At 40.8% G+C, this 28,000-nt stretch overlaps 1 protein-coding gene across 1 annotated transcript; it reads left to right on the top strand.

Moving 5' to 3' along the window:
* The first annotated feature begins 63 nt into the window (after positions 1-63).
* inppl1a (inositol polyphosphate phosphatase-like 1a) lies at positions 64-27,932 on the top strand. The gene is made up of 27 exons (XM_044202383.1): positions 64-583; positions 9,447-9,510; positions 10,177-10,324; positions 10,407-10,488; positions 12,456-12,602; positions 13,015-13,105; positions 14,509-14,598; positions 15,665-15,763; positions 17,197-17,347; positions 18,033-18,139; positions 18,408-18,510; positions 18,690-18,886; positions 19,160-19,277; positions 19,756-19,852; positions 20,027-20,165; positions 20,266-20,365; positions 21,365-21,453; positions 21,576-21,657; positions 21,856-21,945; positions 22,508-22,621; positions 22,951-23,127; positions 23,244-23,399; positions 23,643-23,727; positions 24,102-24,188; positions 24,386-25,142; positions 25,667-25,800; positions 25,877-27,932. The coding sequence occupies exons 1-27, from the start codon at positions 408-410 to the stop codon at positions 25,971-25,973; spliced, it is 3,777 nt and encodes a 1,258-aa protein (XP_044058318.1). The 5' UTR covers positions 64-407; the 3' UTR covers positions 25,974-27,932.
* The last annotated feature ends 68 nt before the right edge of the window (positions 27,933-28,000 follow it).

The raw sequence follows: 28,000 nt of genomic DNA, 5'->3' as shown, positions 1-28,000 counted from the left end.
TTCGTCAACGGCCTCTTTTATTTTGAAAATTCTAGCAGGAAGTATTTTATAGTGACACTATGTCGGCTTGACGCGGATCGTCCCCGCTGTTGCTCCCCGGTCTCCAGTGTGGATTTACATACCCTGATTTCCGTGGGACTGGGAAGCGAAAGAGGAGGGTGGTGAGCCTTTCAGGAACTGAGGAAACAGCCACAAGCAGCGTAATTTAACAAATGTAAAACTTGTTGCCCCGTCGTCGGTTCTCTCGCGCATCCTAACCTCCGTCGGAATAAGGTTTACGCTAACTTTTCTTTTGGCTAGCAAGGGCTCTCTCACTGGATTATTTTTCTAGTCTGGAGGAGGGCTGGGAGGTTTTCGGAGAAGTCTGGAAGCAGCTTAAGTTGAACCTGGTGTGAAGGGCTGTGGCCATGGCCGGGGGTGGTGGTGGAGGGGTTTCTCCGTTGGGGCCCGCACCGCCGATGTGGTATCACCGGGACCTGAGTCGAGCGGCGGCCGAGGAGCTGCTGGCCCGGGCCGGGAGAGACGGCAGCTTCCTGGTGCGGGACAGCGAGAGTGTCAACGGGGCTTACGCTTTGTGTGTACTGTAAGTAACTTTATCGCAGAAAAGAGAAGCTTGTGTGGACGCTTAACTTGTTATGGCTTTGCCAACGTTTTAGTTTAAATGGTATTTTAAGCAAACAGCTAGCACATGCCTTCAGGGAATCTTGGGCTTTGTGTTAAAGTCACTGCCTGCCTATTCTGTTGTTACTCTGCCAAGCTATACAAGCTTTTCTAAGTTGTACACAAACTTTCCTGCAGCAGCATCATTTTTAGTTGTATGAGATCAAATTGTAGTTGAAGCCTGCGTAAGCCAGTGTTACACAAGGTTTCAGCCATACGCATTTGTTTACTTTCAGTGAGTGGGAGAGAGACTGTCTGTCTGCCCAGCAGGCGAAACTCCAGCATGGCACACAACTTTAGGGCTGTCCCAGTCTGTCTTGTGTCTGATGTGGTCGCCTGCAGCGCCGATTTTACAGGGCACTGAAACTGAATGGTGGTGGACTTAAATATAAGCATCTATGGGCTGGTGAAACCGTGCTGATGTTTTAATTTAAGGCTCATAATATCAGTGCAGTGTTGAAGCAGCTGGCTTAGCTGAGGAGTTACACATACTATCTTGTCACACAGTATATCATAAAATGACAATAATCTGTATGTCATGGCAGTATAGACCACCTCTGTTCAGAGGGAGTTAGAGGACATGGCATCCTCTTTGCTAAAAGAGGTGATTAAACGCCCACCCTCATTTACAAAAGGGAGACTTGGTCACCGACCGCCTCCATGTTCAGCAAGCAACATACAAAACGTCACTTTCTGCTGAACTGAGTAAAAGAAACCGTTTCGCTACTCTGTACACCTGACGAGCAAATGATCAAGCCTCAATACACAGACAATACCCCAGTATTGTGTACACTTGATAATGACTCAGGCAAGTCAAGTGAACAGTGGAAAAGGGATGTTAAACTTACAAAATGATTCACACGCCCCCCCCCAAGTGCCTTCTCAAAGTTAAACAAATGCATAGACTACTGATTGTGCAGAAAATAAAAGGCCTATGCCATGTGACACGATACTCTGACATTGACTCGACCTACATCCCCTATCTGATAGTTTACCCCATGCTGAGTTCATTGTGTATGTGTGTACAAGCACACCAGCAGCAGTACATATACTCTGTGTACTAACACCTATATTTGCAATTGATGACACTACTAGAGCATACATTATTTTGCAGTCTGACCTCACCATATAGACATCCTTTCACTTTGCCAGTTAGAAAGGCTCATTCTCATGTAAACACATTATCCTCTTGTCATATAAGAACCTAGAAAAAATAGGCCTGCAACCCATTTTGGCTTGATTAATGAATACTAGTGACAATATCCATTTTTTCATCCTTTGCTGGATGCACTAGTAGTAATTCAGTAGATCACTCTATGACCAGCAACATTCCTCACATCCATGCATCACCCGTTTCCGGATTTGTTCCCACCTCCACCTCTCCCTTCCTCTCCCCTTTCACCTTTCACATCATGGACTTTGTTTCATCTCAGAAAGTTTCCTTCATGACGCCTATCGCTTGTTATGGTCAGGCTTTAGCCAAACTGTGCTTTACAAACTATGTTACAACTTTTTACCAAGAAGTTTTGCCTCCACATACAAAAAAGTAACATGACATGGCAAAAGTACTGTCACTCTCAAACAAATGACCAATACCTCTGGAATACTCATATTATTCTGAATATTAGCTTTGTAGCAGTCATGAAGCAGGATTATGCGACTAACATGGACCGAAACTGCTACAATCTTCAAATGTGATCATTTTCTTCATTTCCTGTTAATGATTATAGGTAGTAGTGGTAGGAGCTGTTCATTGGGTTAACTCAGGATGCAGAGTTTTTATGGTGATATTTAAAAAGATGTACCAGATACCTGGGATCCACAAATCAAGAAACAAGAAAGACATTGGATTTTAATGTTGATATTTAAGAGTTAGATTTTTGCAATGTATATTGCAATATATTAATCTATCTATCTATCTATCTATCTATCTATCTATCTATCTATCCATCACACACACACACACACACACACACACACACACACACACACACACACACAGGTGTGAAAAAGTGTTTGTCCCCTTCCTGAGTTCTTATTTTTTTGCATGTTTAAATGTTTCAGATCATCAAACAAATTTAAATATTAGTCAACGATAACACAAGTAAACACAAAATGCAGTTTTTAAATGAAGGTTGTTATTATTAAGGGAAAACAAAATCCAAACCTACATGGCCCTGTGTGAAAAAGTGATTGCCCCCGAAACCTAATAACTGGTTGGGCCAACCTTAGCAGCAACAACTGCAATCAAGCGTTCGCAATAACTTACAATGAGTCTTTTACAGCGCTGTGGAGGAATTTTGGCCCACTCATCTTTGCAGAATTGTTGTAATTCAGCCACATTGGAGGGTTTTCGAGCATGAACTGCCTTTTTAAGGTCATGGCACAGCATCTCAATAGGATTCAGGTCAGGACTTTGACTAGGCCACTCCAAAGTCTTCATTTTGTTCTTCTTCAGCCATTCAGAGGTGGACTTGCTGGGGTGTTTTGGATCATTGTCCTGCTGCAGAACCCAAGTTCGCTTCAGCTTGAGGTCACGAACAGATGGCCGGACATTCTCCTTCAGGAGTTTTTGGTAGACAGCAGAATTCATGGTTCCATTTATCACAGCAAGTCTTCCAGGTCCTGAAGCAGCAAAACAGCCCCAGACCATCACACTACCACCACCATATTTTACTACTGGTGTGATGTTCTTTTTCTGAAATGCAGTGTTACTTTTACTGCAGAAAGTCTTGGGGATCATCAAGATGTTTTCTGGCAAAAATGAGACGAGCCTTAATGTTCTTTTTGCTCAGCAGTGGTTTTCGTCTTGGAACTCTGCCATGCAGGCCATTTTTGCCTAGTCTCTTTCTTATGGTGGAGTCATGAACACTGACCTTAATTGAGGCAAGTGAGGCCTGCAGTTCTTTGGATGTTGTTGTGGGGTCTTTTGTGACCTCTTGGACGAGTCGTCGCTGTGCTCTTGGGGTAATTTTGGTCGGCCGGACACTCCTGGGAAGGTTCACCACTGTTCCATGTTTTCGCCATTTGTGGATAATGGCTCTCACTGTGGTTTGCTGGAGTCCCAAAGCTTTAGAAATGGCTTTATAACCTTTTCCAGACTGATAGATCTCAATTACTTTTTTCTCATTTGTTCCTGAATTTCTTTGGATTTTGGCATGATGTCTAGCTTTTGAAGATCTTTTGGTCTACTTCACTTTGTCAGGCAGGTCCTATTTAAGTGATTTCTTGATTGAGAACAGGTGTGGCAGTAATCAGGCCTGGATGTGGCTAGGGAAATTGAACTCAGGTGTGATAAACCACAGTTAAGTTATGTTTTAACAGGTGGGGCAATCACTTTTTGACACAGGGCCATGTAGGTTTGGATTTTGTTTTCTCTTAATAATAACAACCTTCATTTAAAAACTGCATTTTGTGTTTACTTGTGTTATCTTTGACTAATATTTAAATTTGTTTGATGATCTGAAACATTTAAGTGTGAATAGGTGAAATAAAGGTACTTCCAATATGCTGTACATTGTGCCATTTGCTGTGTTAATTTTGCAATATCAGTGGTGAATGTTATTGACAATGTGTCATTCAACCCTACTGATAACCAGAGGGCATGTATGGGAAATTGTAGGCTTCCTCTCAATAAAATCCTCTTAGGGACAGGCAGTTTTCGCTGTTCAGAGGGTCAATATGTGTAACTTTGTACCCACAGAATTTAAAAAAATAATTTTTTGTTTAAAGTTGAAACTTCATTTACACCAGTCTAGGGATGAGCGTTGCAAACGAGCTGCTGTGGTATGTGGCACTGGCTGATGCTATCTACTTGTCCTTTTAAAAATAAACATAAAATAATGTTTTTTTTTTAAAGCTTTGAAAATCACATGTCAAGTTGTGTAGTTGATGTTCATCCAACTGGAATCTGGTAAAGGGAAGTCAAACCCTAACTGACGTCTTCAGCTGGCACTTATTAGTATTTCAGTAATCCATTGAGAATGTTATGCTTTCTAATCTTCATCCATACATAGTCAAATTATGCATCACAGTTCACAGTATAAAACATTTCACAATTCAAACAATGTAAGCAGTAAATGTGCATTAAGTATTGCCCCATCTTAATACCCAGTCACAGGTCATATGGGTCAGTTGTTATGTCAGCATGACAGAAACAAGCTGTCTGTCCTCATAAATGATATCTTTGAGAACAGGGATGACTCAGTATTTCCCAACAATCTTTGAAGCAGTAGAGGAAAATATTATATGGTCAATAATTCAAATCTCATTCTTCTGAACCTGTGCTAATATTACTGAGTGAATAAATGCATTTCCAGGAAGTCAAATCTGAATCACCAGAAGTGTGAAAATGTTCCAGACTGCTGAATGGCGCACTGTTTTTAGTCATGGCCCCAGTGTGGCATACTGGAGGCTCAGGGCTGATGTTTATACCAGGTCTTCTTGAATGTCATCTCCTTTGTCTTGTATACTTTAACTTTCTAAATGGTCTACTAAAGCAAACAAAGTAAAACTAGCTAGTTACAAGCTTGCCCTGTAGAAGTGTATTAGTAAATGAATAACTTGTATTTGTTAAGAGAGGTTTTCTTCAAGATGAAATAATCATTGTCAGATTGTCTTTGCTCAGAGGACTACAAGATGGTGCGGCAGAGGCTTGGCTCACAATTACGTCAATGTAGTGATTTAACATGGACACTAGCTCAGTGACTTCTGTTAGGTCCCTGCACACGAAACACGTTCATGCCAAAATGTCAGGGTTTTTTGTTTGTTTTTTACCTGAACGTGACTATTAGACATGGCTTTTTGTTGAGCTTGGTATCGTGACTTACATACACAGATGTGTACTTCCTCTTTGAGGGCTCTAGAGGCAACAGTGTGTTTAGGACGCGTTTCCACTCTGCTGCTGTCTGAGAATAGACTGGTGGGAAGTGTGTTTGTGTTTTTGACTTGCTGCACAAGCAGTAGGGCTAGTTTGTCTTCAGGCCTTCGCCTTTCACTTCCTCTTAGTGTACATTTCAGTCTGCAGATATTGGGTTTTGTGTGTCTGCATGTACGTTTTAAGATAATACTTTTTTTTTTTAAGAAGTGAAGCTCACCATTTGGAAATGAGAAGATCGACAGTTATAGCTTATCAGTTTCTGCTGTGTGTTCAGTATTTGTGTGCAAGGGGTGTTTGATGTTTATGTGCTACTGATGGTGCAGATAAAGTATCTTGAAAAATATGTAGTATGTTAAAGCTTTGTCATTCACTGCCACTGTGTGATGATTAAATATTGCAGTATTTGAAAAACAGCTTGGTAGCTAAATAGAAATGTCTGTTAATGTTTCCAGCTTTAGTGCCACATTTTTAGATTCCAACAAGAGAGATGCCAAGCATCAGGTGAGGCCATATGTTTGATAAGCTTGTGTGTATGCATCAGTGTGACACCTACAGGGATATTGAATTGTTTCCTTTTTTTCCTGTTAGGAAGATGTTCTTTAATATCATTGCAGCGCGTCTAAACACGTCAGGGTCCTATGTGTTTCTGTGTGTTTGAAACAGAAAAGTTTCTGTGAAAACATTCCTCCTGTGAGTGGGTGTATATATTATTGCCTTGTGGAGTTAGTGGGTTGGGAATTTTTTTTAAATAGCCAGTTTCCAGGTAAACAGCACTGTATTTGGTTATGTGTAATGTTTGCTATTTTAGTTTATCTTTGTGTGTGATCACATTAGTGCTGCAGCTATCGATTTATTTTAGTAATCGAGTATTCTACCAATTATTCAATCGATTAATCGACTAATCGGATAAGAAATGCTTTTGCTTTATCAAAGAGCAATAGTAAATATGCAAAAGAGAAAATAAGACATTGGTTTCCTTTTTAGGAAAATTTAAAAAAATCTATAGTTTTATATTATTTATTATTATTTATATTATCTGTCAAAACTAAACCCATTTAGTGCATTTAAGTGCCTTATGACATTCTGGGTTTTAAAGAAAAACATTTCTGAAATTCAAAAACAAACACTTTTTGCTTTAAAAAATGTATATATACTTGAGTTTCAGAACTACAAGTTTCAATCAAACTATAGCTCAGGCATAACGTAAGCATATACTGTCTTCTTTGTGGCATTTGTAGGAGGCAAAAACGAGTGGAACTGTGACTATCATAATAACATGAATGAAGCTCAGGTTTTCACAAATTGGCCGCAGCATTTTATTTTCTGTGGTTATTTTTTGAGCAAAACCTAGCAAACTTAGGGGCATCATAACTGGCCACCACATTTGATTTACGTAATGTAGCCATTACACATAGCCATAATTAACGTAGCATGCATTCTTTACTAGCCTTCATATACCTTGTGTTGGGTCCGCTCTGTGGACTGGATGCGTAGACTGTAATGTTTCTGCTGAGATGCTGAAGCATAGACATTATGGTAGGCTAGTTCAGTTTTACAATTGACACACTGTACAGAGTTTTCATGGACACTTTCTGTCTCTTCTCTGCACCCCTCACCCCATCAATAGGGAATAGTGGCTTTTACCTGGAATTACCTCATCAGTGTACTTCTTGAAAAGAGTTTCCCTCATATTTTGTGCTTTTACTATATATTAGTTTGTACTTACTGAATCTTGTCCTTGCACATGAATGAGATGGCACAGATAACATTTTGAGTATTAAGTAGTATAAGAATTATGTAGCAAATTTGAGCTAATTATAATCTATCCAGTCCATGGCGTGTGTTGATACACATACTGTTTACAGTGCACTAAACTGACTTGTTGCACTGGAGACTGGATGAGACAGAAGAAGAGGAGGTGGCACTCTAAGCCAACAGGACAAAGGGAGGCAGTGGGGCAGTCATTACCCTCAATACAGACTATTGTTGAAAACACACACACCCACACCCACACACACACACACCCCCCCACACACACAGTATGATTTGGGTCTATGTCTATCCCATAATAAACTTCTCTCTCCTCCCCCCCCCCACCCCCAATAACTTTGCTGCTATTGAAACAATAGTATTTACTCCACAGACCCGCAGGAAGACAAACACACACAAACACACCCCTGTCCACAGCAGAGTCCTGTGTATGGATTCTGTGCCACTGGACCTACAATGCATTGTGTTTATAATGTGACAGGATTAAATGTGGATATGGTTTCAGAGGCCAGACAGACCAAAGGAACAGTTTATCTCTCCCACTGTGTTTACAGCCGGACCTTGAAAGGCAGGAGCAAATATTCATCAAGTTTATACTGCTAGAGGCATGGTATATATATGGTATGGTACGATCTTGTAAATGTGCTGTATATAAGTAAATGGGTTCAAATCTGTGCCAGGACCATTGTTGCATGTCTTCCCCTTCTCCTCTGTGTGCTGCCAGTTAAAGGCAAGAATACCAAAAAAAGAAACACAAAAAATGGATATCTTTTATGTATTGGTATCAGAGCCACAACAGCAGGAATTGGTGATAAGTAGCCTGAAAAAACATAATTGCCCTCAGTAAGGAAATAGTCTAAAGGTTAAAACACAGCGAGAGCAACTCATCATGATTCATTTCCAGATGCACTGGAAACAGTTGGAAATTGCCGGTCAGACACTGGCACAATATTCAGAAGTCAGCTAATCGTCCGACACTTCAGTCGGCGTCAGACCCATGTCGAGCCCTGGTCAGGATCAAGGTTGTGAAGCCAGGTTTGATGACCTGTGTTGACCCCTTCAGACAGACAACAAATGTTGGTTTATTCCATGTTACTGTGCCGGTCTGAGAGGGGTATAAGTAACTATCAATTTAAAAGTTCAATCAAATGTGGCAGCTTTGCTCACGTCTAACAGAAACTGGAATAGATAATAAATCTCCTGCAGTTGGTTGTTGAAACACTTTTCTATTTTAATCCAGTCCATGTTTTAGTTCCTGTGGGACACTGACCTGGAAAGACCTGAAAAACAGCTGACTGGACAGGGCAGGATGAATTCCCGACATGGATTTATCCCCCCCTCAGTTTATACTGTGTATACACAAACACACACACGCGCGTACTGTAAATAAGCACAGTATAAGCAGAAGTAAAGGTATTACTTCAGAAGTGTTTTGCATAAGCTGCCATCCCAACACCAACACTTCTAAACGCACGACCATGACACACACATACAAAATACACACCAACAGACATAAACCACAACATTTGTTTGGCAAATTGAACATTTTGTGTCCGGTCCACTGAGCAGGCATGAAGTGCAGACATGAAAATCATTCAACTCCAGCTTGTGGCTGCAGGCGTGTAGTGACAGCTGTGCAATTGCAATGTCAGAGCATTGATCTGCGATTGGTTGGGGGGAAAAAGTGGTTCAATCAGAAATGCAGTTCAGACTCTGAAGTTTGATATGCAGTTGTTGAATAAAAGAAACACACCACAAATTCTGGGAGAAATTCAAGAAAGGACTAGATCATTTTCTTTTGATCTGTGCCTTTTCTCACAAATTATGGAATATTTTTTTGTTTCTTTATTTAGTGCTATCACTGTCACTTTATAATGTATAAACACAAGGTTCAACTTTGTTCTGCTCTACTGTATCATGCTACTGTAAGGATAAAGCCCACTCACAACTGTGACAGACAGCAACAGGTTGAAGCTGTCTACACCATCTAAACCCCCCTCACTCTCATACATGCATACACACACGCCTATCCACAAGAGTGTATGTGCGAATGTCACATTTTGACCGTCCTTTCTTTCTCTTCGGTGTTTGTCTTTCTCTGCTCTCTCTTCATACCTGTTTCTTTCTTTCTCTGCAGGTTTCAGAAGCATGTCCACACATACAGAATCCTCCCAGATGATGAAGGATTTCTGGCTGTACAGGTACAGAGAAGACACACACATACACACACACACACCCTCTGCTGAGGTTAAGTGTGTGTGCATGTGTGCTGCAAAAACTGTATTTGCTTCAGTAGCAGCTGGCAGGCAGAGATGCTTTTGTTGGCTCTGAGCTCTCTCACACACACACACACACACACACACACACACACACACACACACACACACACACACACCAACAGCAGCCTCTTTGTGCGTTGTGCCCAACAGCTGTGAAGTCCCCACCACCACCCGCCATACACACACACACATGCTCTGTCTCACACATATACACGACAACATGGTGCTTCAGACTATCCATGTGGCCACGTGACAGACATCTGTGTCCCTATAATTTTTGTGGTCTTAGCTGTGACGTTTAAGAGAGAGTGTAAAAGTCAAATTCCTTCTTGGAGCTGAATGTGTTTGGAAACAATGTTTACCAAAACAGTTCTTCCTGGATTGAATTATATTTAGACTACCGGGTCACATTTGCTTACACAACATTACATGTGGAACAATAGGGGCCACCAGAGATTTCAATAACACGAATACTTGTAGCCAAGGAGTTTGGATGTAATTGTTATGTTCATACCATGTAGAAAATAACTTTCCTTCTTTTCCTCTGTCTCTTCCCTCCCTGATTGTCCTCCTCCCTCTTTCTCTCAGACATCTCAGGGCGTGCAGCCTAAGCGGTTTAAGACGTTACCCGAGTTGGTGTCATTGTACCTGCAGCCCAGCCAGGGTCTGGTCACCACCCTGCTTTACACTGTGGACAGAGAAGAAACAGCTGTCAGCGATGACAGGGACTATTCAGGTATCTCCAGAGCCCATACAAACGCAACCAGTGATTGTCTTCCTTTTGTCACATGTTAACGCTCCTTTTCTGTGATTGGTAGATGGGGAGGATGAGAAGCCACCCCTCCCCCCTCGCTCTGCTTCCACCTCCACTCCCCCTGGACCAGACACACCCACAGACAGGTACAAAGTCTATATGAGGACTCGTTTTATTGTAAGCGCTGAGAATCCAATCATAAACTACCCGCAGGGCTTCTTAACCAACATGTTAACCATGTAGTAATCACACACCACCATATTTTGAAAACACACACACAAGCACAGAACTGCAGCACACACACACGGAGGAAGGATGTTGCTTCACTGTGAATTTACGTCATGAGTCAGCTCTGTTCAAATAGTAAGCAGAGGTATCCTTGATTATATGATCACACATTATTCACTGTTTTGGTCTTATGCCATGCACACACACACATCATGCAGTAAACATTGTTACATATTAATATCAAACTATCTTACACTCACATGTCCATTAGCGCACACACACACGCACACACACACACACATATATATTAATATCCTCCGCTCTGCCTGTGTGCCCCCACTCTGTCTGCATAATGAAGGAAAGCCACATCCTGTTGAAAAACACATCAGCCACAGATGATGGAAAGCTTTGATGAAGTGGGAGCTGTAGTTTGTACGTGCATGTACACATGTGTCCGTTACTCAGATCTGTGCACAGTATATTAATGAACAAAAGTCAGTGCCTTCGCTATATAATGATATAGTGAAGTGAGTTAGATGGCTGTATTCAGCATTCTAATATTCCTGTTGCAGATCAAAGTTATTTAAGTTTTTACAAGTTTTAACTAACTAACTAAAGGTAGACCTTTCCCAATACATAAAGTAACAAAAAATAGTGTGTTGCAGTAACCTTTGTCACAGTGTCAACTGTAGGTTAGATCAATAAAGCAACATTCTCCTTTCTGTCACAGTGGTCCTCATTTGTCAAATTGTTTCTCCTAAACCAAGGAACAACACATCAAAGTTCATTCTCACTCAACACTTTTAACAATCTTCTGGTTTGTAGACATTGCGTGTTAAAAATAAGGCTTGGTGTATGGAAATTTACTTAGCTTACTTGGAAGCCACAGTATGGACCATAAAAAAGGATCGTAAATGCAGACATTTGCAGATGCAAAAGTTGAAGTTTTAGTTGCAGAGGTTACACCAAAAGGACTGTTTTATTTGGCCATTAAAAGTGGTGTATGGGCTATCAGAAAAACAAAAATATGTCAACAGTGTTTCAACTAAGGAAAAAAACACCACAGGAGGTATTGTAGCTTATTTCTGTAAAATGAAACAAGAAAGCTACTTTCCTTTCTCAACTAGACAATTTTAATGTTCAGGTCAGAAAGAAATGGTGTCATGTTAAACAAATGCAAAGCTGTGACAGTCTAAAATACAAATTCAAATACAAGTATAGTTGGTTGGCCAGGGTGTAAGGGGCTGGGGGTATCCTGCTGGCTCACTTAGTTAAGTGAGTGTATTTTTGTGTGTCCGTGTCTGTGTGTGGTAGGGTAGACATAAGTCAGCTCTCTGTTTTAGAGGAAGTGTGTGATTCTAAAAATCCTGACTGCACAGATACAGTGCTCACAGACTTGCACACGTGCTTTGAAGATATGGTCATCGCCACTATGAAGACAGTTCTCTGTTTTCTGATACAAGGGTCATCTTCTGCTATTTGGATACCCATTTTTTTTAAGTATCAGCTAAGACGTTATGGCAGTAATAGCATAAACGTAGCATAAAAGTAATAGAACACAGCAGGTAAACAACAGAAAGACAGAACAGACAAGAATATAGCAAACAATATAATAAACACTGGGAACATACAACTGCGTGCTGAAAAGCTTTGCGTAGGACTTACAATGTTAAGTCTGAGACATGTTAAGAATTACAGCATTATTACAGTGTGAATATACCACTGACAACTGGTCTTGTCTGTATAAAATTTGTAGCCCAACATCAACTCACAGTAATGCTGTTTTTATTTGTAGTTTGCTTGTACTGTAATCTGCTTGTGTTGTTGAACTATGTAGTGAAGATGGTTATAAATACTCACTGGACTTTATTTGAAATTGTTTTAGTGCTCCAGCAGCTAACGGCCTGAGCACCATCTCCCATGAGTACCTGAAGGGCAGCTATGCTCTGGACCTTGAGGCAGTCAAACAGGGAGCCTGCTCCCTTCCTCACCTCAACAAGACACTAGTGGCCTCCTGCAAACGCCTCAATGGGTAAGAAGGACATGCCAGTGCACATCTGTAGACACACATACTCTCTTGTCCCTGCATATTTGACACAAAGCTTTTCTTTTATATATGTGCTCGTCACTACACTGACAGACTGTCTATGTAAGGATTCACAGCCCGCAGAGCTGCCCGCTTCCTCAACTCAACTCTTGTTTTGGTCACAATGGCACATTTTGCACATTCAAACATTGTGATGATAAATTAACTTGAATTAAAAACAGGCTTCAATTTAAAAAAAGTAACAAATATAACTGAATCATCTGTGATTCATTGTGCAGATAAATATAGGAAATATCTGTTTCTCTATAGATAGATCTAAATGAAGAGGAAGACATGAGAAGGATTTGTAAGCTTTGAGATAATTAAGTTGCGGATCTCTCTCTGTTTCCCCAAATAGGGAGGTGGATAAGGTTCTTTCTGGTCTGGAGATCCTGTCTAAAGTCTTTGATCAACAGAGTGCTTTCATGGTCTCCAAGATGATCCAACAGGTTTGCATCTTTGCCTCTTTGTGTGTGTGTGCGCTTAGTTAGAATGGTGGAAATGGAGGCATTCCTGTCTTTCTGTCATCCTGCTTCCTATGTTTAACAACTGGGATGTGTCAGTATTTAAGCCCTTTAAACCCTCACCACCAATCTGTGGGCATTACCCAGGTTGTCAAATGTAAATATAAGCGGTCTGCATTTATATCCGAGCTGTGAGACAGTATTTATGAACAGTTGGACATTTTAAAACCTCAGTAAGGAATGCTTCCTCCAGACGATAGCCAAAAAGTTGCTCCACCACTTCCAAAACAGTCACTGCTCTGTTCTCTTTAACAATTACAACATTTGTTGTAAAGCTCATCACATCCAGTATTGCTCACTTGGAACGTGATGTGTGTCACGCCGGGAAATGAATTCAGTTTCACAGATGATGGAATATGTGACATAATGTCCTTAAGTAACATGTCAACACTTCTGTTTAAGCCTTGATAAATAGTAAAGCACCTTGTATACAGAGCAGCCAATCAGAATAAGGGACAGAGATTCAGCAACAAGTTCTCCCAAAAACAGGGACAGAGACTAATAGTCTCATTGGAGGGAACTCTACATAGTGGGACCTATGCATACATGCATAGAGTAGTAGCGTGAGGTAGTCTCTCTCTCTCACACACACACACACACACACACACAAGTGGGCCGGGGCCTTCTTGGGACAGCTGAGGTAGACTTAGTCACACTACAGTCATACATACTGTTCTTGAAATAATTTATCACAAGGACAAACTCGTCTGTGCAGTATATGTGCATGTGAGGATGCCTTATTAGTAATGTTCTTCCAATAGCTCTGTGTTGTCTTACACATTTGTTAATACTTACACAAGATGTACACGAGTCAGGCACAATGTGTGGTTTTTATGTAGATTTCCATACACGAATATAATTGAAATAAGATCTTTAAATTGTCAAATAGTCATCACTTAAGAAATGATGGATTGGACACTGCTTATTTTAAAACTACTGTTTGAGTTACTACTGCAGTAGTATATTTCTGACATTAATTTGTAACTGGTGGCATCAGTAGTCACTTTAGTCGTCAAGCACATGCCAACATGTAGTTTTATGTTTGAATAAAAACAAAAAATGTACATGCTGCAGCATTTTTTTAGTTAAAAGTCTTAATGAAATGCATAATTTCAGTGGGCAATTTACTAAATCATAATCATAATCATAATCTTCCTCCATGAAAAGTCACGTTGTTGCATCCCTATCCTTAAAAACCTAAATTGTGAAGCTTTCACACAATGGCAGGTAAACATAACATCTCATCCTTTCTGTCTTGAGTCCCATTCTTCTTTTCCAGCCGCACAGCTCACATGGCTTCTAAGTTTTTCTTTTTTCTCTCTTATCAGTCGGTGAATCAGGGTGGAGACCAGGAGTTGGAGAACCTTGTGACCAAGCTAGCAATTCTCAAAGACCTGCTGTCTTCTATAGAGAAGAAGGTACACACATATATGTTCAGTCATGTATAGGCATGCACTGTCACACATGATCACTTCTGCTCCCTCTGAGTCACACGCTCACACAGACAGCTGCTAGTTGGAGGTGGTTAGTTTAGATAACCCTCCCCGTGTGATGGATCATCTGTCCAGAAGCCCTGCTGGCTGTGTGTGTGTGTGTGTGTGTGTGACAAAATGAGAGAGAACCTCTTTTTGGGGTTTTTACACACAACACATGGAAGACACACAGATGGAGAGCAATAGGGGGACTTTGTGACATGGACACATGTCGAAGTGCCCTTGGGCAAGACACTGAACCTCAAATTGCTCCTGAGGACTGTGCCTTCAGTGTGTGAGTGTGTGTGACTGATTAGTTAGTTTCTTTGTACTGATGAGCATCAGTGTATGAATGTGTGTCGGGTGAATGTGATATATAGTGTGAAGCGCTTTGAGTAGTCGGAAAGACTAGAAAGGCACTATACAAATACAGTCCATTTACCATTTGTAAATGATACAACCGTTAAAAAGTATTTGCATAAGGTGAAATGCTATGAAAGCCAGATGGAGAGGGTGTGCCCTGTAGATCATTACAGGAAAGTATTTAATGCCAAGTTTTTTGTTTATGTGTCATGTCTAACAGTATTTTTTTAGCACAGTAAACCTCACATTTTATCCCTAATTTGCAAGTACAGTTTGACCAGCTCTGCCATGTTAACAGGTCATACCATTTCTACTTGGACTTAATTTATAAGGAGGGGCTTTAGCTGCCTGGGAAGGAAATGGCCTCAGTGCAATCAAGCTACATGTCTTGACTCATGTGATGTCAGTGGCTCCTCCTTCTCTGCTCCTTTTCCTTTCCTGATCATATCCAGGAAATGGGAAACTGTTTCCTTTTTGACACCAACACTGAAGCTGAAAACAATACATTTTACCTGTTTGTGTCTCTGTGTCTTGTTTTATGTGTGTGTGTTTTTGTGTTCTCTTGTTCCTCTTTCATTTTTTTCCTGTTCTTTCTTCTCAATTGTTTCTCCCTCTGGCTCTTCCCATCTTTCTTTCTTTGTCCCCTCAGGCTCTGAAAGCTCTCCAGGACATGAGTTTGTCCTCTCCATGCACCCTTCCTCCTCTCTCCATGCGTCACAGCAAAGCCATCCCTGTGCAGGCCTTCGAGGTATGCATGTACATCCGCGCACGCCACCCACGAACACACACACACACGTGTTATGTATGGATGTCTCTCTGCAGGGTGATGTGAAGTCCAGTATTAAGGCTGTAGTGATGATGTCATCTGTTCCTAGCTTTTGGCCTTTCCAGGAAGCATTTTTTTTTACCCTTTATTTAATCAGGGAAGCACCAATTCATAGTATGCACCTTATAATACAAATCTTAAATCTGTTTCCTGTTTTCTGACAGGAATAGGAAGGTTGGGAAAAGATAATTATAATTGTGCTTAAGGCAAACCAGAGATTCATTGTATAATTCTGAAACACCTCCATATTTGATTTATTAAATGCTACTATGAAGAAATGGTGATTTTGTTTCACAGAGGACAGACTGAACCTGAATTACTGTAACACATGCTGTGAGGTCATATATTCCTCAACACACTGCAGGCAGTTTGTCAGCAGAGCTGATGTGAGACCAAAGGAATGTTTGTAATGCACTTCCAGTTGTATCATCAGTGGCTTTGTCAAAGTATATGGTATCATATTCTCACATACAATCAGTACGTAAGTATGTGTGTATAACTGATATTTTGTATATTGGTCATAAGATTATAGTTGTTTTATTTTGAAAGTGTACCGACAACATAACTTCTAGACATAGGAAGGAGGCTGTATTAAAGAGTGGGAGAGAAAAAAAGGATATCATAACGGAAAGAGATTGAGAGTAGGGGGGAAGAGTTAAAGAGGAAAAAAGAGTAGAGGGATAAATATCAGTGGGGAAAAGTTTGAGACAGAAAAGGAAGAAGAGATGAACGATTTGAAATATTAGCTGTCAGCCAAGTCTGCATCCTCTGTGGTGACCTCCTTGCAGCAGCTTCCTGTTGCACAGGAACAGAAATGTTGTTACAAAGAGGAGATAGGTTTAAGATACAAACAGACCCCGTTGAGGGTTTACATGATATGCCTCAAAGTCAGAATCAATTTCTGTTTTCTGGTTTTGATTTGATTCTGTTTTCACGTTTCTTAGAGCAAGCCCATTGGATTCAAACACAAAAGGCCCACTTTGTCACAGAACTGTCAAAATATTTCTGAAGTATGCGATGAACAGAAATTTGTGAACTGCCTTCTAAAACTACAATCGAGACAATCAGGATATTGTGTGTGAGCATCAGAATTCCTGCTTTTTGCTTTCAGATTTCTAATCTTGCTGGCTAAAACAGCATGCTTGTTTTGTATGTGATAACAATAGAGGGAGAGAGGGCTGAGGAGTCCACTACTTTCACTTTGGAGACCCTTGGTGATGTGAAGATTTGATGCGATTTGAAAGTAGAGAGCTCTGTAGACACATAAACTTTTCTAATTTCATTTTTACAAGCACCTCCAGTTTCTGTGAGTGTGTGTTTGTGTTTAATCCTCCTCCTCCTCTGATCCATTCCAGGTGAAGCTGGATGTTTACCTAGCAGAGCTGACAAAGATAGGAAAGAGTCAGAAGTACACTCTGTCTGTGGACGTGGAGGGAGGACGACTGGTAGTGATGAAGAAGGTGAAGGACAGCCAAGAGGACTGGACCACCTTCACACATGACAAAAGTGAGAATTACACAAACACTCCATACACAATTACACCAGTATTTTCTGAACAGTGAGATGAGTAATCAGTGTTTCCCCCAGGAAATTATTGAGCAGAAATCTGTTTAACAGTGATAGTGAGGCATCTCGTCTTGTGATCAGTTGAGTTTGTAGATGACAGCCTAAACAATAGCCACATTCATTACAAATGTGGCATTTTCTCGTTTACCTTATGATCAGTGTTTTATGTCATAAAAATATATACATTTTTTATTTTGTTATTTAAGGTCGTCTGTATTTCAAGCAGGGTTACCTGCCTCTGCTACAAAACACTGTGGGAAACCCTAAGTTATGTGTCAGTTTTAGCTGAAACCACCGTGAAAACAGTTTAAATGTCTCTGAACTCCAGGGCAAGAGATTAAATGTATGTATTTATAAGCCTGTAAAAAAACACAATATTCTTGATGGTATCTGTTTGAGCCACAGTTGAGGTAAAGAGAGAAACATTTTTATGAGGATGTAACAGCACCTTTAACAACTTATATATTATAATTTTGTCTATTTCACTTCCTTTTTCATGTCTTTTCATTGTTCCCCTTTATTCACTTTTCAACAATTTCTTGACCTTGCTTTTCCTCCCTGCCTTTCTTTCTCCCCTATCTCTGACCTTCTGTCTCCTGTCTGTCTGCCTATTTGTCTGTCTCAGTCCGTCAGCTGATCAAGTCTCAGCGGGTGCAGAATAAACTGGGCATTGTTTTTGAGAAGGAGAAGGACAAGAGCCAGAGGAAAGACTTCATCTTTGCTAGTGCCAAGGTCTTTACACACACACACACACACACACACACTCACACACTGCCTAAAAATAAATTTGTAGATGTAAGAAAGCACAATCTTTTACAGTCATTCAAACATACAAACACCTACCTGCAAACATTACTGTGGCATACACATTCATATTCATACTGATGAGGAAATATTCTCACATCCCTTGTAATCATGCTACAAAAAAAACAAGCTGCCCTTTTGTGGCAACCTTCCTCTCACTGATGTGTGTGTGTGTGTGTGTGTGTCTGTGTTTCAGAAGCGGGAAGCATTTTGCCAGCTGCTGCAGCTGATGAAGAACAAACATTCCAACCAAGACGAGCCAGACATGATCTCCATCTTCATAGGCACCTGGAATATGGGTTAGACACACACACATTATTTTTAGTGTCTTTAGATTTGTTTTTCCTTTCAGCATAACCTACGTTAATAACACCACACGCTGAGTTATCATATACTTTTACTTACATGTTGCATGTATTTCCAGGGAATGACATTATTATTTTTGATGAGAATGTATCATTTTGGTCTTTGTCTGTAGGCTCTGTGCCTTCACCTAAGTCTGTGGCCTCATGGGTGTTGTGTCGCGGCCTTGGGAAGACTCTCGACGAGATGACGGTCACCATCCCTCATGACCTTTATGTGTTTGGAAGCCAAGAAAACTCTGTGTGTGACCGGGAGTGGGTGGAGTCACTGCGTGCCATGTTGAAAGAACAGACAGAACTGGATTATAAACCGGTGAGGAAAGCAGGCAGAAACAAAGATTTTTGTAAAGAGAGATTTTAAATGTAGGACCATTATGCTAAATATCACGTTCTTTGATTACATTAGTGTTATTTGTGCCTGCTTACACTGACCAAATCCATTGAAGTCATGAGGGGGAAGAAAAAGTGGAGCTGATATGTTTGAGATGGTTGGAAACAGAAGAAAGACAGGGCTATTATTTTTGTACAATGTGAGCGCAGAGACAATGACTGTAGGTTCCTCATTGTCTGTTGTTATTGGTTGTAGATCGCAGTGCAGACTCTGTGGAACATAAAAATAGCTGTGTTGGTGAAACCTGAACATGAGAACCGGATCAGCCACGTGGGAATGTCCAGTGTCAAGACGGGAATCGCCAACACACTGGGTAACAGCAGAACTCAGTATTCAGTCTTTATTCTTCCTTCACGTGCTTTACTTCCTGCTCACAATCTAGAGGAAAATATGAACCATGGAATAACAGCACAATCAAACGCTGAATATTTCTGTTAACAAAGGGGTACTTAAAGGGGTTATTATGATTTTATTACTGCAACTCTTGTGGTCACACTAAAAAATGTGACTTGAATCAAGAAGAAAACATCTGGTGTCTGTATAATCAAAATGTCATGACATTAATTTAAGCTCTGTAAACTTTAAAAGTGACCTTAAAGTTTCATTCTCTAACTTTAAAAGCAAGAGAATGAAACCATAGCAGTGTGTCTTGACATTTTAGTGTGATTCATTATCACAACAGGATCAAAATCATTCTATGTTCTCTGTTTTTTTCTATAAAATAATGCTTGTCATTAGTCGATTACTGTCAATTACTGTAATATATTTAGTTTGTTTTGATGGTTTACCAGGTAACAAAGGAGCTGTGGGTGTATCCTTCATGTTCAACGGGACATCTTTCGGCTTTGTGAATTGTCACTTGACATCAGGGAATGAGAAGATTGCCAGGTACCTACTACAGTCCTACACACACATTATGTATGGCTATTTTATTTCAGGATCTTACATTGAAATTTTACTTTTTGATTATATATTTTTACAGTGCATCAGAAAACATCCCAGGCACACCTTACTCTTTTACCTCTTATTAACTGTGATACATGTGACCATTGACTCCTACAGGAGAAACCAGAACTACCTTGATATCCTACGCCTGCTGTCACTAGGAGACAAACAGCTGAGCTCCTTCGACATCTCACTGCGCTTCACACACCTCTTCTGGCTTGGAGACCTCAACTACAGGCTGGATATGGACATACAGGTGAAACAAAACACACACACACATGCACAGAATGATAAACTGCAGCAGATTTGGATGACACCTCATGTTGTGGTCCTGTCTTCTTTGTGTCTGTGTGCAGGAGATTTTAAACTACATTAACAGGAAGGAGTTTGATCCCCTGCTGAAGGTGGACCAGCTCAACCTGGAGAGGGAGAAGAACAAAGTCTTTTTACGCTTCGGTTAGTACCTGTGTTTCTACTAAACTTCTGTCTTACAGTACTGCTTACCTCCTCTCCCTGTGCACAATGGAATAGATATTCCTGAGATGTTCATTAGTAAGAGCAGAGTTTTGTTTTAAATTATGTTTAAAATATCTCAACATTAACAGAAGGTTGCTTTCCTTAAAACACGATTTCAATGGCAAAACCACAAACGTGATGACTCTCACTTCCCGAAAGCACCTGCTCACCACTGCTGTTGTGCAAGCAAGACCGTTGGCTTTCTTAGTTACATTACCACCAAGGTTTCTCCAAGAAATGTCATTATATGTAAACATGATGACTTTAAGGAGATGAGAACCAGGTGAAAAAGACGAAGATGCAGTTCAACCATTATCAAAGTTGCTCCCTATAGCCTTTTAAAATATTCTATCTTGAACAAATTTATCATCATCATCTAGAACAGTATAAAAAATGGTAACCCTCTGTCTCATATCACTTGTATTGTTTGTGCTAGTGTTTCTCAAAAGTAACACAAAATAAGTAACACCGTTTGCACAGGATGTAGCTACTTGTCCACACTCCCCTTCCTTGTGTATCTGTTTTTTTTGTTTTGCTTCACTGAAGAAAGAAGAAGAAAGACTAAAAAATCTGCCTTTCAGTCTCTCAGCCTTTTGCCATTGCGAGACACAGTGAGAGCTTTACTTTAAATGCAACCTGCCGTCTGGGAAAATTAATCTCATCAGCCGCTGTGTATCACACATACTGTAATTGTGTCAACACAAGCAGCAAACAGCATTCTGCGAATATGTGTATTCATGTTTTAATACAACCAGTCAGTCAGCTCTGCTTACAAAAGTGTTTTTTCTTCTAACTCTGACCTGGTGTCGTGTCACACAGTGCAATTTATAATTATGCTAACATCTCAAATAATTAGATTTATTAATATTATAAGATGTTACACTTTACACTTACCTCCTACAAGTTCTAACAAGTGAATGTGTGTCTACTTGCTTGCAGCGGAGGAAGAGATCTCATTCCCACCCACCTACCGTTATGAACGTGGTTCAAGGGACACATATGTCTGGCAGAAGCAGAAGGCCACAGGGGTATGTTTACTTAACTTGAACAACATCACAGATAGACTTACTCCCAGCCATTTCTGGCAAATACTTTTTTGTGAGTCATCCTGATCATTCTGCTGCGTCTTCTACTTTTCTGTCTGTCCCAGATGAGGACTAATGTTCCCTCCTGGTGTGACAGGATCCTGTGGAAGTCATACCCAGAAACACATATTGTCTGCAACTCCTATGGTGAGACCATCAGCAGAAAATCATTTAACACACATTTGTTTCAAATCACTGTAACCAAGGTCCTTTTTAGCAATTTTAGCTATTGGGTATAGTGGTTCATTTCACCTAAACATTGTAAACCTCTATATATTTCTTACTAGGCAATTAATATGATTGATCAACAAGGAGACTTAAGTATATGCTCTTTTTACTTTTCAGGCTGTACAGATGATATAGTGACCAGTGATCATTCCCCTGTGTTTGCTACCTTTGAGGTGGGGGTGACCTCCCAGTTTGTCTCCAAGAAAGGTACCAGAGGATTAACCTTTGTTTATTTCCTCTTCTTGTCAATCGCTCTCCCTCTTTGTCTGTCTCCTATGTCTCTCTTCCTTCTTTTCTTGCTCTTTCTCAGGCTGCAGATAGACTACATGAATTAGCCATAATGGCTGATTTTCAAAATAAAGCAGACTGATTTGTTTATTTTCCGGCTCAAACTCTCTCTGGAGTTTATGTACTCCTGTAGCCTCATTCTCCATGTTCATTCATACTTTGTTTTCATTTTGGCTCTGTGTTGCAGCAGCATCACAGCTTATGTTTTCACAAGATTTGGGATTTGCATGCTGTTTAAGTGAATGCCTGTTTTTACTTGTTAAGAAGAGCAAAGGCAACAACTGAACGTCTGTTATTAAAGTGCAAAGTGTTTAATCTCTTCACATTCATGATCTGTGATATGTTTCTGGCTCACTCCTTCTGTGTTTTTTCTTTCATTGAGCAAAATGTCACATTGACAAGTAAATGACTATTCTGCGCTACCTACTCAGATCTTTCTCTCCCACATCCCCCATCCTCCTGGCCACCTGTTTCTGTGTAGGTCTGCCAAAGTCTTCAGAGCAGGCCTACATTGAGTTTGAGAGCATTGAGGCCATAGTGAAGACGGCGAGCAGAACCAAGTTCTTCATCGAATTCTACTCCACTTGTCTGGAAGGTGAGATGAACATCCACCAAAACCCACTAGGAGTTACTGCACAGGCAGGGTTTCTGTAACACCAAGTGGATGTAATAAAATTGTATCTGTTTCTTCTTTTCGTGTCTTTCTCCCTCCCTCCCTATCTCAGGCAGTCAGTATACCTTTAAGCTAGAATCCATTTTGACCTGCGCTGCATCCCCGCCTCCTGTCCACCATGTACTTTTGTGAATGAAACGCAATAGAAACTTCTCCCTCCTCTTCTTCCTTCTCTCCTTCCCACCTCGTTCCCTTTGTCGTCTCTCCCATCCACTCTGCCCTGCATTTCTCTCTCTGTCTCTCATCTGTAGAGTTTAAGAAGAGTTATGAGAACGACAGTCAGAGCAGCGACAACATCAACTTCCTGCGTGTGGGCTGGTCCAACAAGCAGCTAACAACGCTCAAACCTCTTCTCTCAGAGATCGAGTACCTGCAGGACCAACATCTGCTGCTAACAGTAAAGTCACTGGATGGATACGAGTCCTATGGTATAAAGAGAGTGTTTATGTTTGTGGTGTGGCTATGCAATTCTTTCAAGTTGACAAACCAATATTGTTTCTTTTAGTCTGACAAACAACCATGTGTGTGTTTTTTCCTCTGCTAGGAGAGTGTGTGTTGGCTCTGAAGTCTATGATTGGCAGCACAGCACAGCAGTTCCACACCTACCTGTCCCACCGTGGCGAGGAAACAGGAAATATCCGGGGGTCCATGAGGGTCAGAGTCCCCTCTGAAAGGATGGGAACCAGGGAAAGACTCTACGGTAATGCACTGTATATGTAACTGCGTGGTGATAGTCTATGAAAGTTAAACAGACACCAATTCCTTTTAACAACAGTATTTCTAATCAGAGAAGAGTGACGATATAAATGAAGCAGATGAGACAAATCAAAGGAATTTGCACACATGAATTGTCCAAATGATGCCGTTTGATGTAGGACATATTGTAAGTGTCTCGTTTATTTTGTTGATTCATTTTACAACTATCTTTATTGTTTTATTTCAGAGTGGATCAGTGTGGACAAGGATGAGACAGGCGGACCTAAAGGGAAATCCACTTTGGTATCGAGAGTGGGACATGAATACGTCAAGTCAGGACACTCTACTCTTTTAATTTTGCACTTGATGTCGTTTTATAGTCAAATGCAAAAAGCTGAATGTTTTATTAAAATTTGCGCGCATTTGCACGCAGAGGAGATTATATTATTATAAGAGATTTTCTTTTGCTCGAGTAACCTGCACAATAGAGATTAAACTCAGTTTTACAAAGTATTTTTGAAAACATGCAGTATGGTTGCAATGTCTTTTTTCATTCCAGTAACATTTTGGGAGCTTTAATTTAGCTCTCCATTTTTACCTTTTTATTGAATCTGATAACGTGCACCAGGGATGTGCACAGAGACACCTTTCTGAATTCTCTATTTTGTTCTACTTGCTAACTTGTTGTGATGTGTTCTCGATGCAGGCCATCTCTGGTTCGTAAACAGCTTGGAGAGCTGGGAAAGGTCAGTGAGGAGGGAGAAAGGAGCACCAAGGAGGAAACAGCTGCAAGGTACAGACATACTCATGTACTTTATATACAATGACCAGCAAATACACACAATCTTCAAGTTAACCACACAAAATATACAACCACTTAGACACGTTTTTGATGTGGAATGTGTTTTTTACATAATAAAAAGTGAAAACCATGAAACATAAAAAGGTAAACTGTCAGCTACCTGTTCTGTTTGTGTGTGTATTGTGAAGGCCTAAACAGGATGCACCAGACGGTGATCCATCCATCAGCAAGAACAGCTACAATAATCCCGCCTACTACATCCTGGAGGGCGTTCCCAACCAGTCGGCAGCTGCTCTTTCACCTGAGCTTCTCCCATCGCCTACCTCCACAAACCCCCAGGTAGCTAAAGCCCCTCCTCCCTCAGCTGGTGCTCGAACCAAACCCCCTTATGTGGCCTCAGGGCCCTCTCATCCACGCAGACCCATGACGGGGCACCCGGTCCGTGCTATAAGCGAGGAGGGCTCCTCAGAGGACGATGGAGGCACCTGTGTAGCAGGAGTGCAGGGAGGTGTCGGAACAACAGTTGGGAGCACACTGAATCGACCGCCTCCTGATTTCCCCCCTCCTCCTCTCCCTAAGGGAGCCCTGGAGATGGTTGCAGAGGCCCCCTTCCCCAAACCTCGCCCCCTTTACCCAGACCTAGCTGAGGTCAGGATCCCAGCAGCCAGTCCTGCTGCCCCGTTGGCCCTCGGAGAGGGTTTTAGACGAGGAGGGGGGGGAGTTGGAGTTGGAGTTGGACCAGGGGCGTTGGACGACCAGTCGTGTTCTGTGCTCCAGATGGCAAAGACACTGAGTGAGAGTGAGTTTCCTGGGCAGCCTCCACGCGCTCCTTCTGCACCACCGCCTCTTAGAGGGCAGCCGATGGGTTTAGGCCTGGACGCCTGCCGCACCTTCCCACCCAGAAATGCCATCACAGAGAGTATTGCAGAGGACATGCCTGAGGAGGTGAGCAGTTTACTTAAATTTAGTTCAGTGGCTCATTCAAGGTTTTATCATTATTATTATTTTTTAAATGTAATGCAATTATTAATACTTTCGGCAGCTACAGGGAGTTAAGCTGTGATTATTCATATATATATATGAATATATATATATATATGAATATATATATATATATATATATATATATATATATATATATATATATATATATGAATATATATATATATATATATATATATATATATATATATGAATATATATATATATATATATATATATATATATGAATATATATATATATGAATATATATATATATATTTTTTTTTTTTTTTTTCATATATATATATATATATATTTTAATCAAAGTTTCAGTGCTTCCTTCTTGGGGTGAAGAAAAGTAGTTAGCATATTGTATCTTTTACTGTCTAGTGACATTGTTGGCATAAGTTCTGGGGCAGCTGTGACAAGCTGAGATGTCCCTACAGCAGTTTCTTAGTTGATCCTGTGTTTCATTTCCCCTGTGCAGGCACTTTGGGGTAGCAGTAGCTCGTCTTTGTCTGTTGGGGAATCTTCAGTGGGGGAGTGGCTGCAGAGACTGGGACTGGAGAGGTATGAGCAGGGTCTTCTACACAACGGCTGGGATGACCTGGAGTTCCTCAGGTACACACACTCACACGCACGACTTTGTCACTTCTGTTGAAGCATTTGTTTCTCACATCTTGTTTTGTTTTTCCAGTGACATCACAGAGGAGGACCTGGAGGAGGCGGGAGTGCTCGACCCCGCCCACAAGCGAATCCTGCTGGAGAGCCTCAGGCAGCAGCAACAGAAATAAACTGTATCAAACTGGTCTATGACTAGTCCAAACTGGTCTTGGTACCACACCAAGAAGCCAAACCTCAGCTGAACTGAACTGAGCTGGAACGTGCCAATTTATGCCAGACTGTGCCTTCTGAGAGAAATTGCACTCCATTTGTACTTTAAAAAAAAAAAAAAAACACTTGTTCAACCAACCACCATCCTTTTTCACATGTACTGTATGTGTGTTGTTGTTGCTGGTTCTATTTAATGAGAATCATTTCAGTCCTTCAAGCATCACTACATAACCCCTCGGCTTTAAACCTAGCGAGAAGATGCAGGACAAGATAATATTATTTTTCTGGCCAGACGGAATTGGAGATACGACTCACGTGTAGAGCAGCTGAAGCCTTGATGTCATGTCGTGTGTGTCGTACTGTCAGTTCTGACCTGCAGCTTCAAGCTAGAGTTAAAGCTTGTTTTCCTTTTCTTTGTCCTGAGAAACCTTAACTGAGGAGTGACAGAGTGACAAGACTCCTCACAAATGGGGAATCTAAAAGCATAATGAGAAGTTTAAAGCAGAGTGAGGAGAGGGATTTTTGTTGGAAACTGGAGCCTTGAAAACTCACTGCCTGTGTTTTGTGGTTCACAGCAATGTGTTCTTCTCTGAGTCTCAGGTTTTCCCCCATTAATGGTCACATTTGGTAAACTGTGGGAATTGTCATGGGTAATATCAGCCCATAGCTCGGGCAGAGAAACCCCCTGGCTTCTGTGACGGAGGCGGACAGGAAGTGGTGACAGGAGAGGAGCTAGCCCCAACTCATGTCAGGATAAAGTGAGCTCACATTTTGTACTTTTGTGATGCTGTATGATCCACTGTTGTTTAAACGGTGTCATTTATTGTCTCAGTGTCTCTGCATGTATTTATGGTTATTTTTGTTTTTCAATGATAAAGGGAATATGGAGCAAACCAACCAAACCAGTCCGTTCAGAGATAAAAGTGCATATTTCACCTTGGTACAACATGTAAGTGACCGTGTTAGTCGTCAGCTTTTGACATCACCTGCTGCTGGTGTGTGATTTGTACACACTCAACACTGACATTTCGGCTTTATTTCTGACACTTGCAGATTGTGACGAGTTGAAAAGATTATTAGAAGTTATTTTATTTTTATCTGAAACCTTTAAGTACCCTTAAACAATGACGTGCATTTGTTGATGTACCCCTATTTAACCAGCAGGTGGCGCTGCTACTCCATAAATCTCATCAGTAGATGCTGACTGTGGAAACTTTGGGAAAATAAGTGAGACACAGTGATCAGTGAAATGAGTTATACTTTATAGTTCTTCTCAATGGTTTGTTTATATGTTGTTCTTTAGCAGTTACAAATTGGAGCGTCAACTTACCTGTTAGTGTTCAGACTGCCTTTATTTGTTCTTAATTTAAATCCTGCCTCCTCTTCTGCCTATGAGACTAGAAGCCAAACCGATAAGCCAGTTTATTGTTGTTTTAAGAGATGCTGACGTGGATTCACCTCGACATACCTGACACCTTTCCTTATCTCCCGAAAGCAGAACTCTAAACTCTGTTGTTGCTCTCTGAATTTTCCTTGTGACACATCCTTGAATTATGTTGCTCACATACAACCTTAGACTTAGCTGCTTGCCTGTGTTATGTGTTGTACAATGTGTCTAATCATTTAACAGCCAAACAACCACAATGCAGAGAAAGTCGATCTGCCTTTCAGACGTGTTAAATCTAATCGCTTTTTAAGCCTTTTTGGCCTTTCAGTGTTCTCGGTTATGTGTGTGAGTGTGTGTGTATTCGTATTTGCGTGTGTGTGCATGAGTGAAAAAGAGACTTGCCATTGTTGTTTTCTCTGACACTCCATCTTGTTCCTTCATGTAGTCTCCTGTTTTGGTCATGTTAAGTTAATGTAAGTTGTTCACCTGTGTAATTTTTTTTTTTCCAATTAAAATCTAACATCTTTCCGTATTTTATAGATTCACTCATTTTCTTATTTTCTGTCATCTGCAGGGAAAGCTTAAAGGATGAAACAGTTA

The sequence above is a fragment of the Siniperca chuatsi genome, linkage group LG7 (assembly GCF_020085105.1).
Source record: "Siniperca chuatsi isolate FFG_IHB_CAS linkage group LG7, ASM2008510v1, whole genome shotgun sequence".
Classification (NCBI taxonomy): domain Eukaryota; kingdom Metazoa; phylum Chordata; class Actinopteri; order Centrarchiformes; family Sinipercidae; genus Siniperca; species Siniperca chuatsi.
Note: the sequence above shows the minus strand (reverse complement) of the source record. Positions and strands in the feature narration are given on the sequence as shown.

What these genes read in the sequence shown, in the direction of transcription:
- inppl1a (XM_044202383.1), top strand. Translation starts at nt 408, where the DNA reads ATGGCCGGGGGTGGTGGTGGAGGGGTTTCTCCGTTGGGGCCCGCACCG. An exon ending in TGTCTTCTATAGAGAAGAAG is followed by an intron (nt 14,599 to 15,664) that starts GTACACACATAT and finishes TTGTCCCCTCAG; the next exon opens with GCTCTGAAAGCTCTCCAGGA. An exon ending in TATTGTCTGCAACTCCTATG is followed by an intron (nt 21,658 to 21,855) that starts GTGAGACCATCA and finishes TTTACTTTTCAG; the next exon opens with GCTGTACAGATGATATAGTG.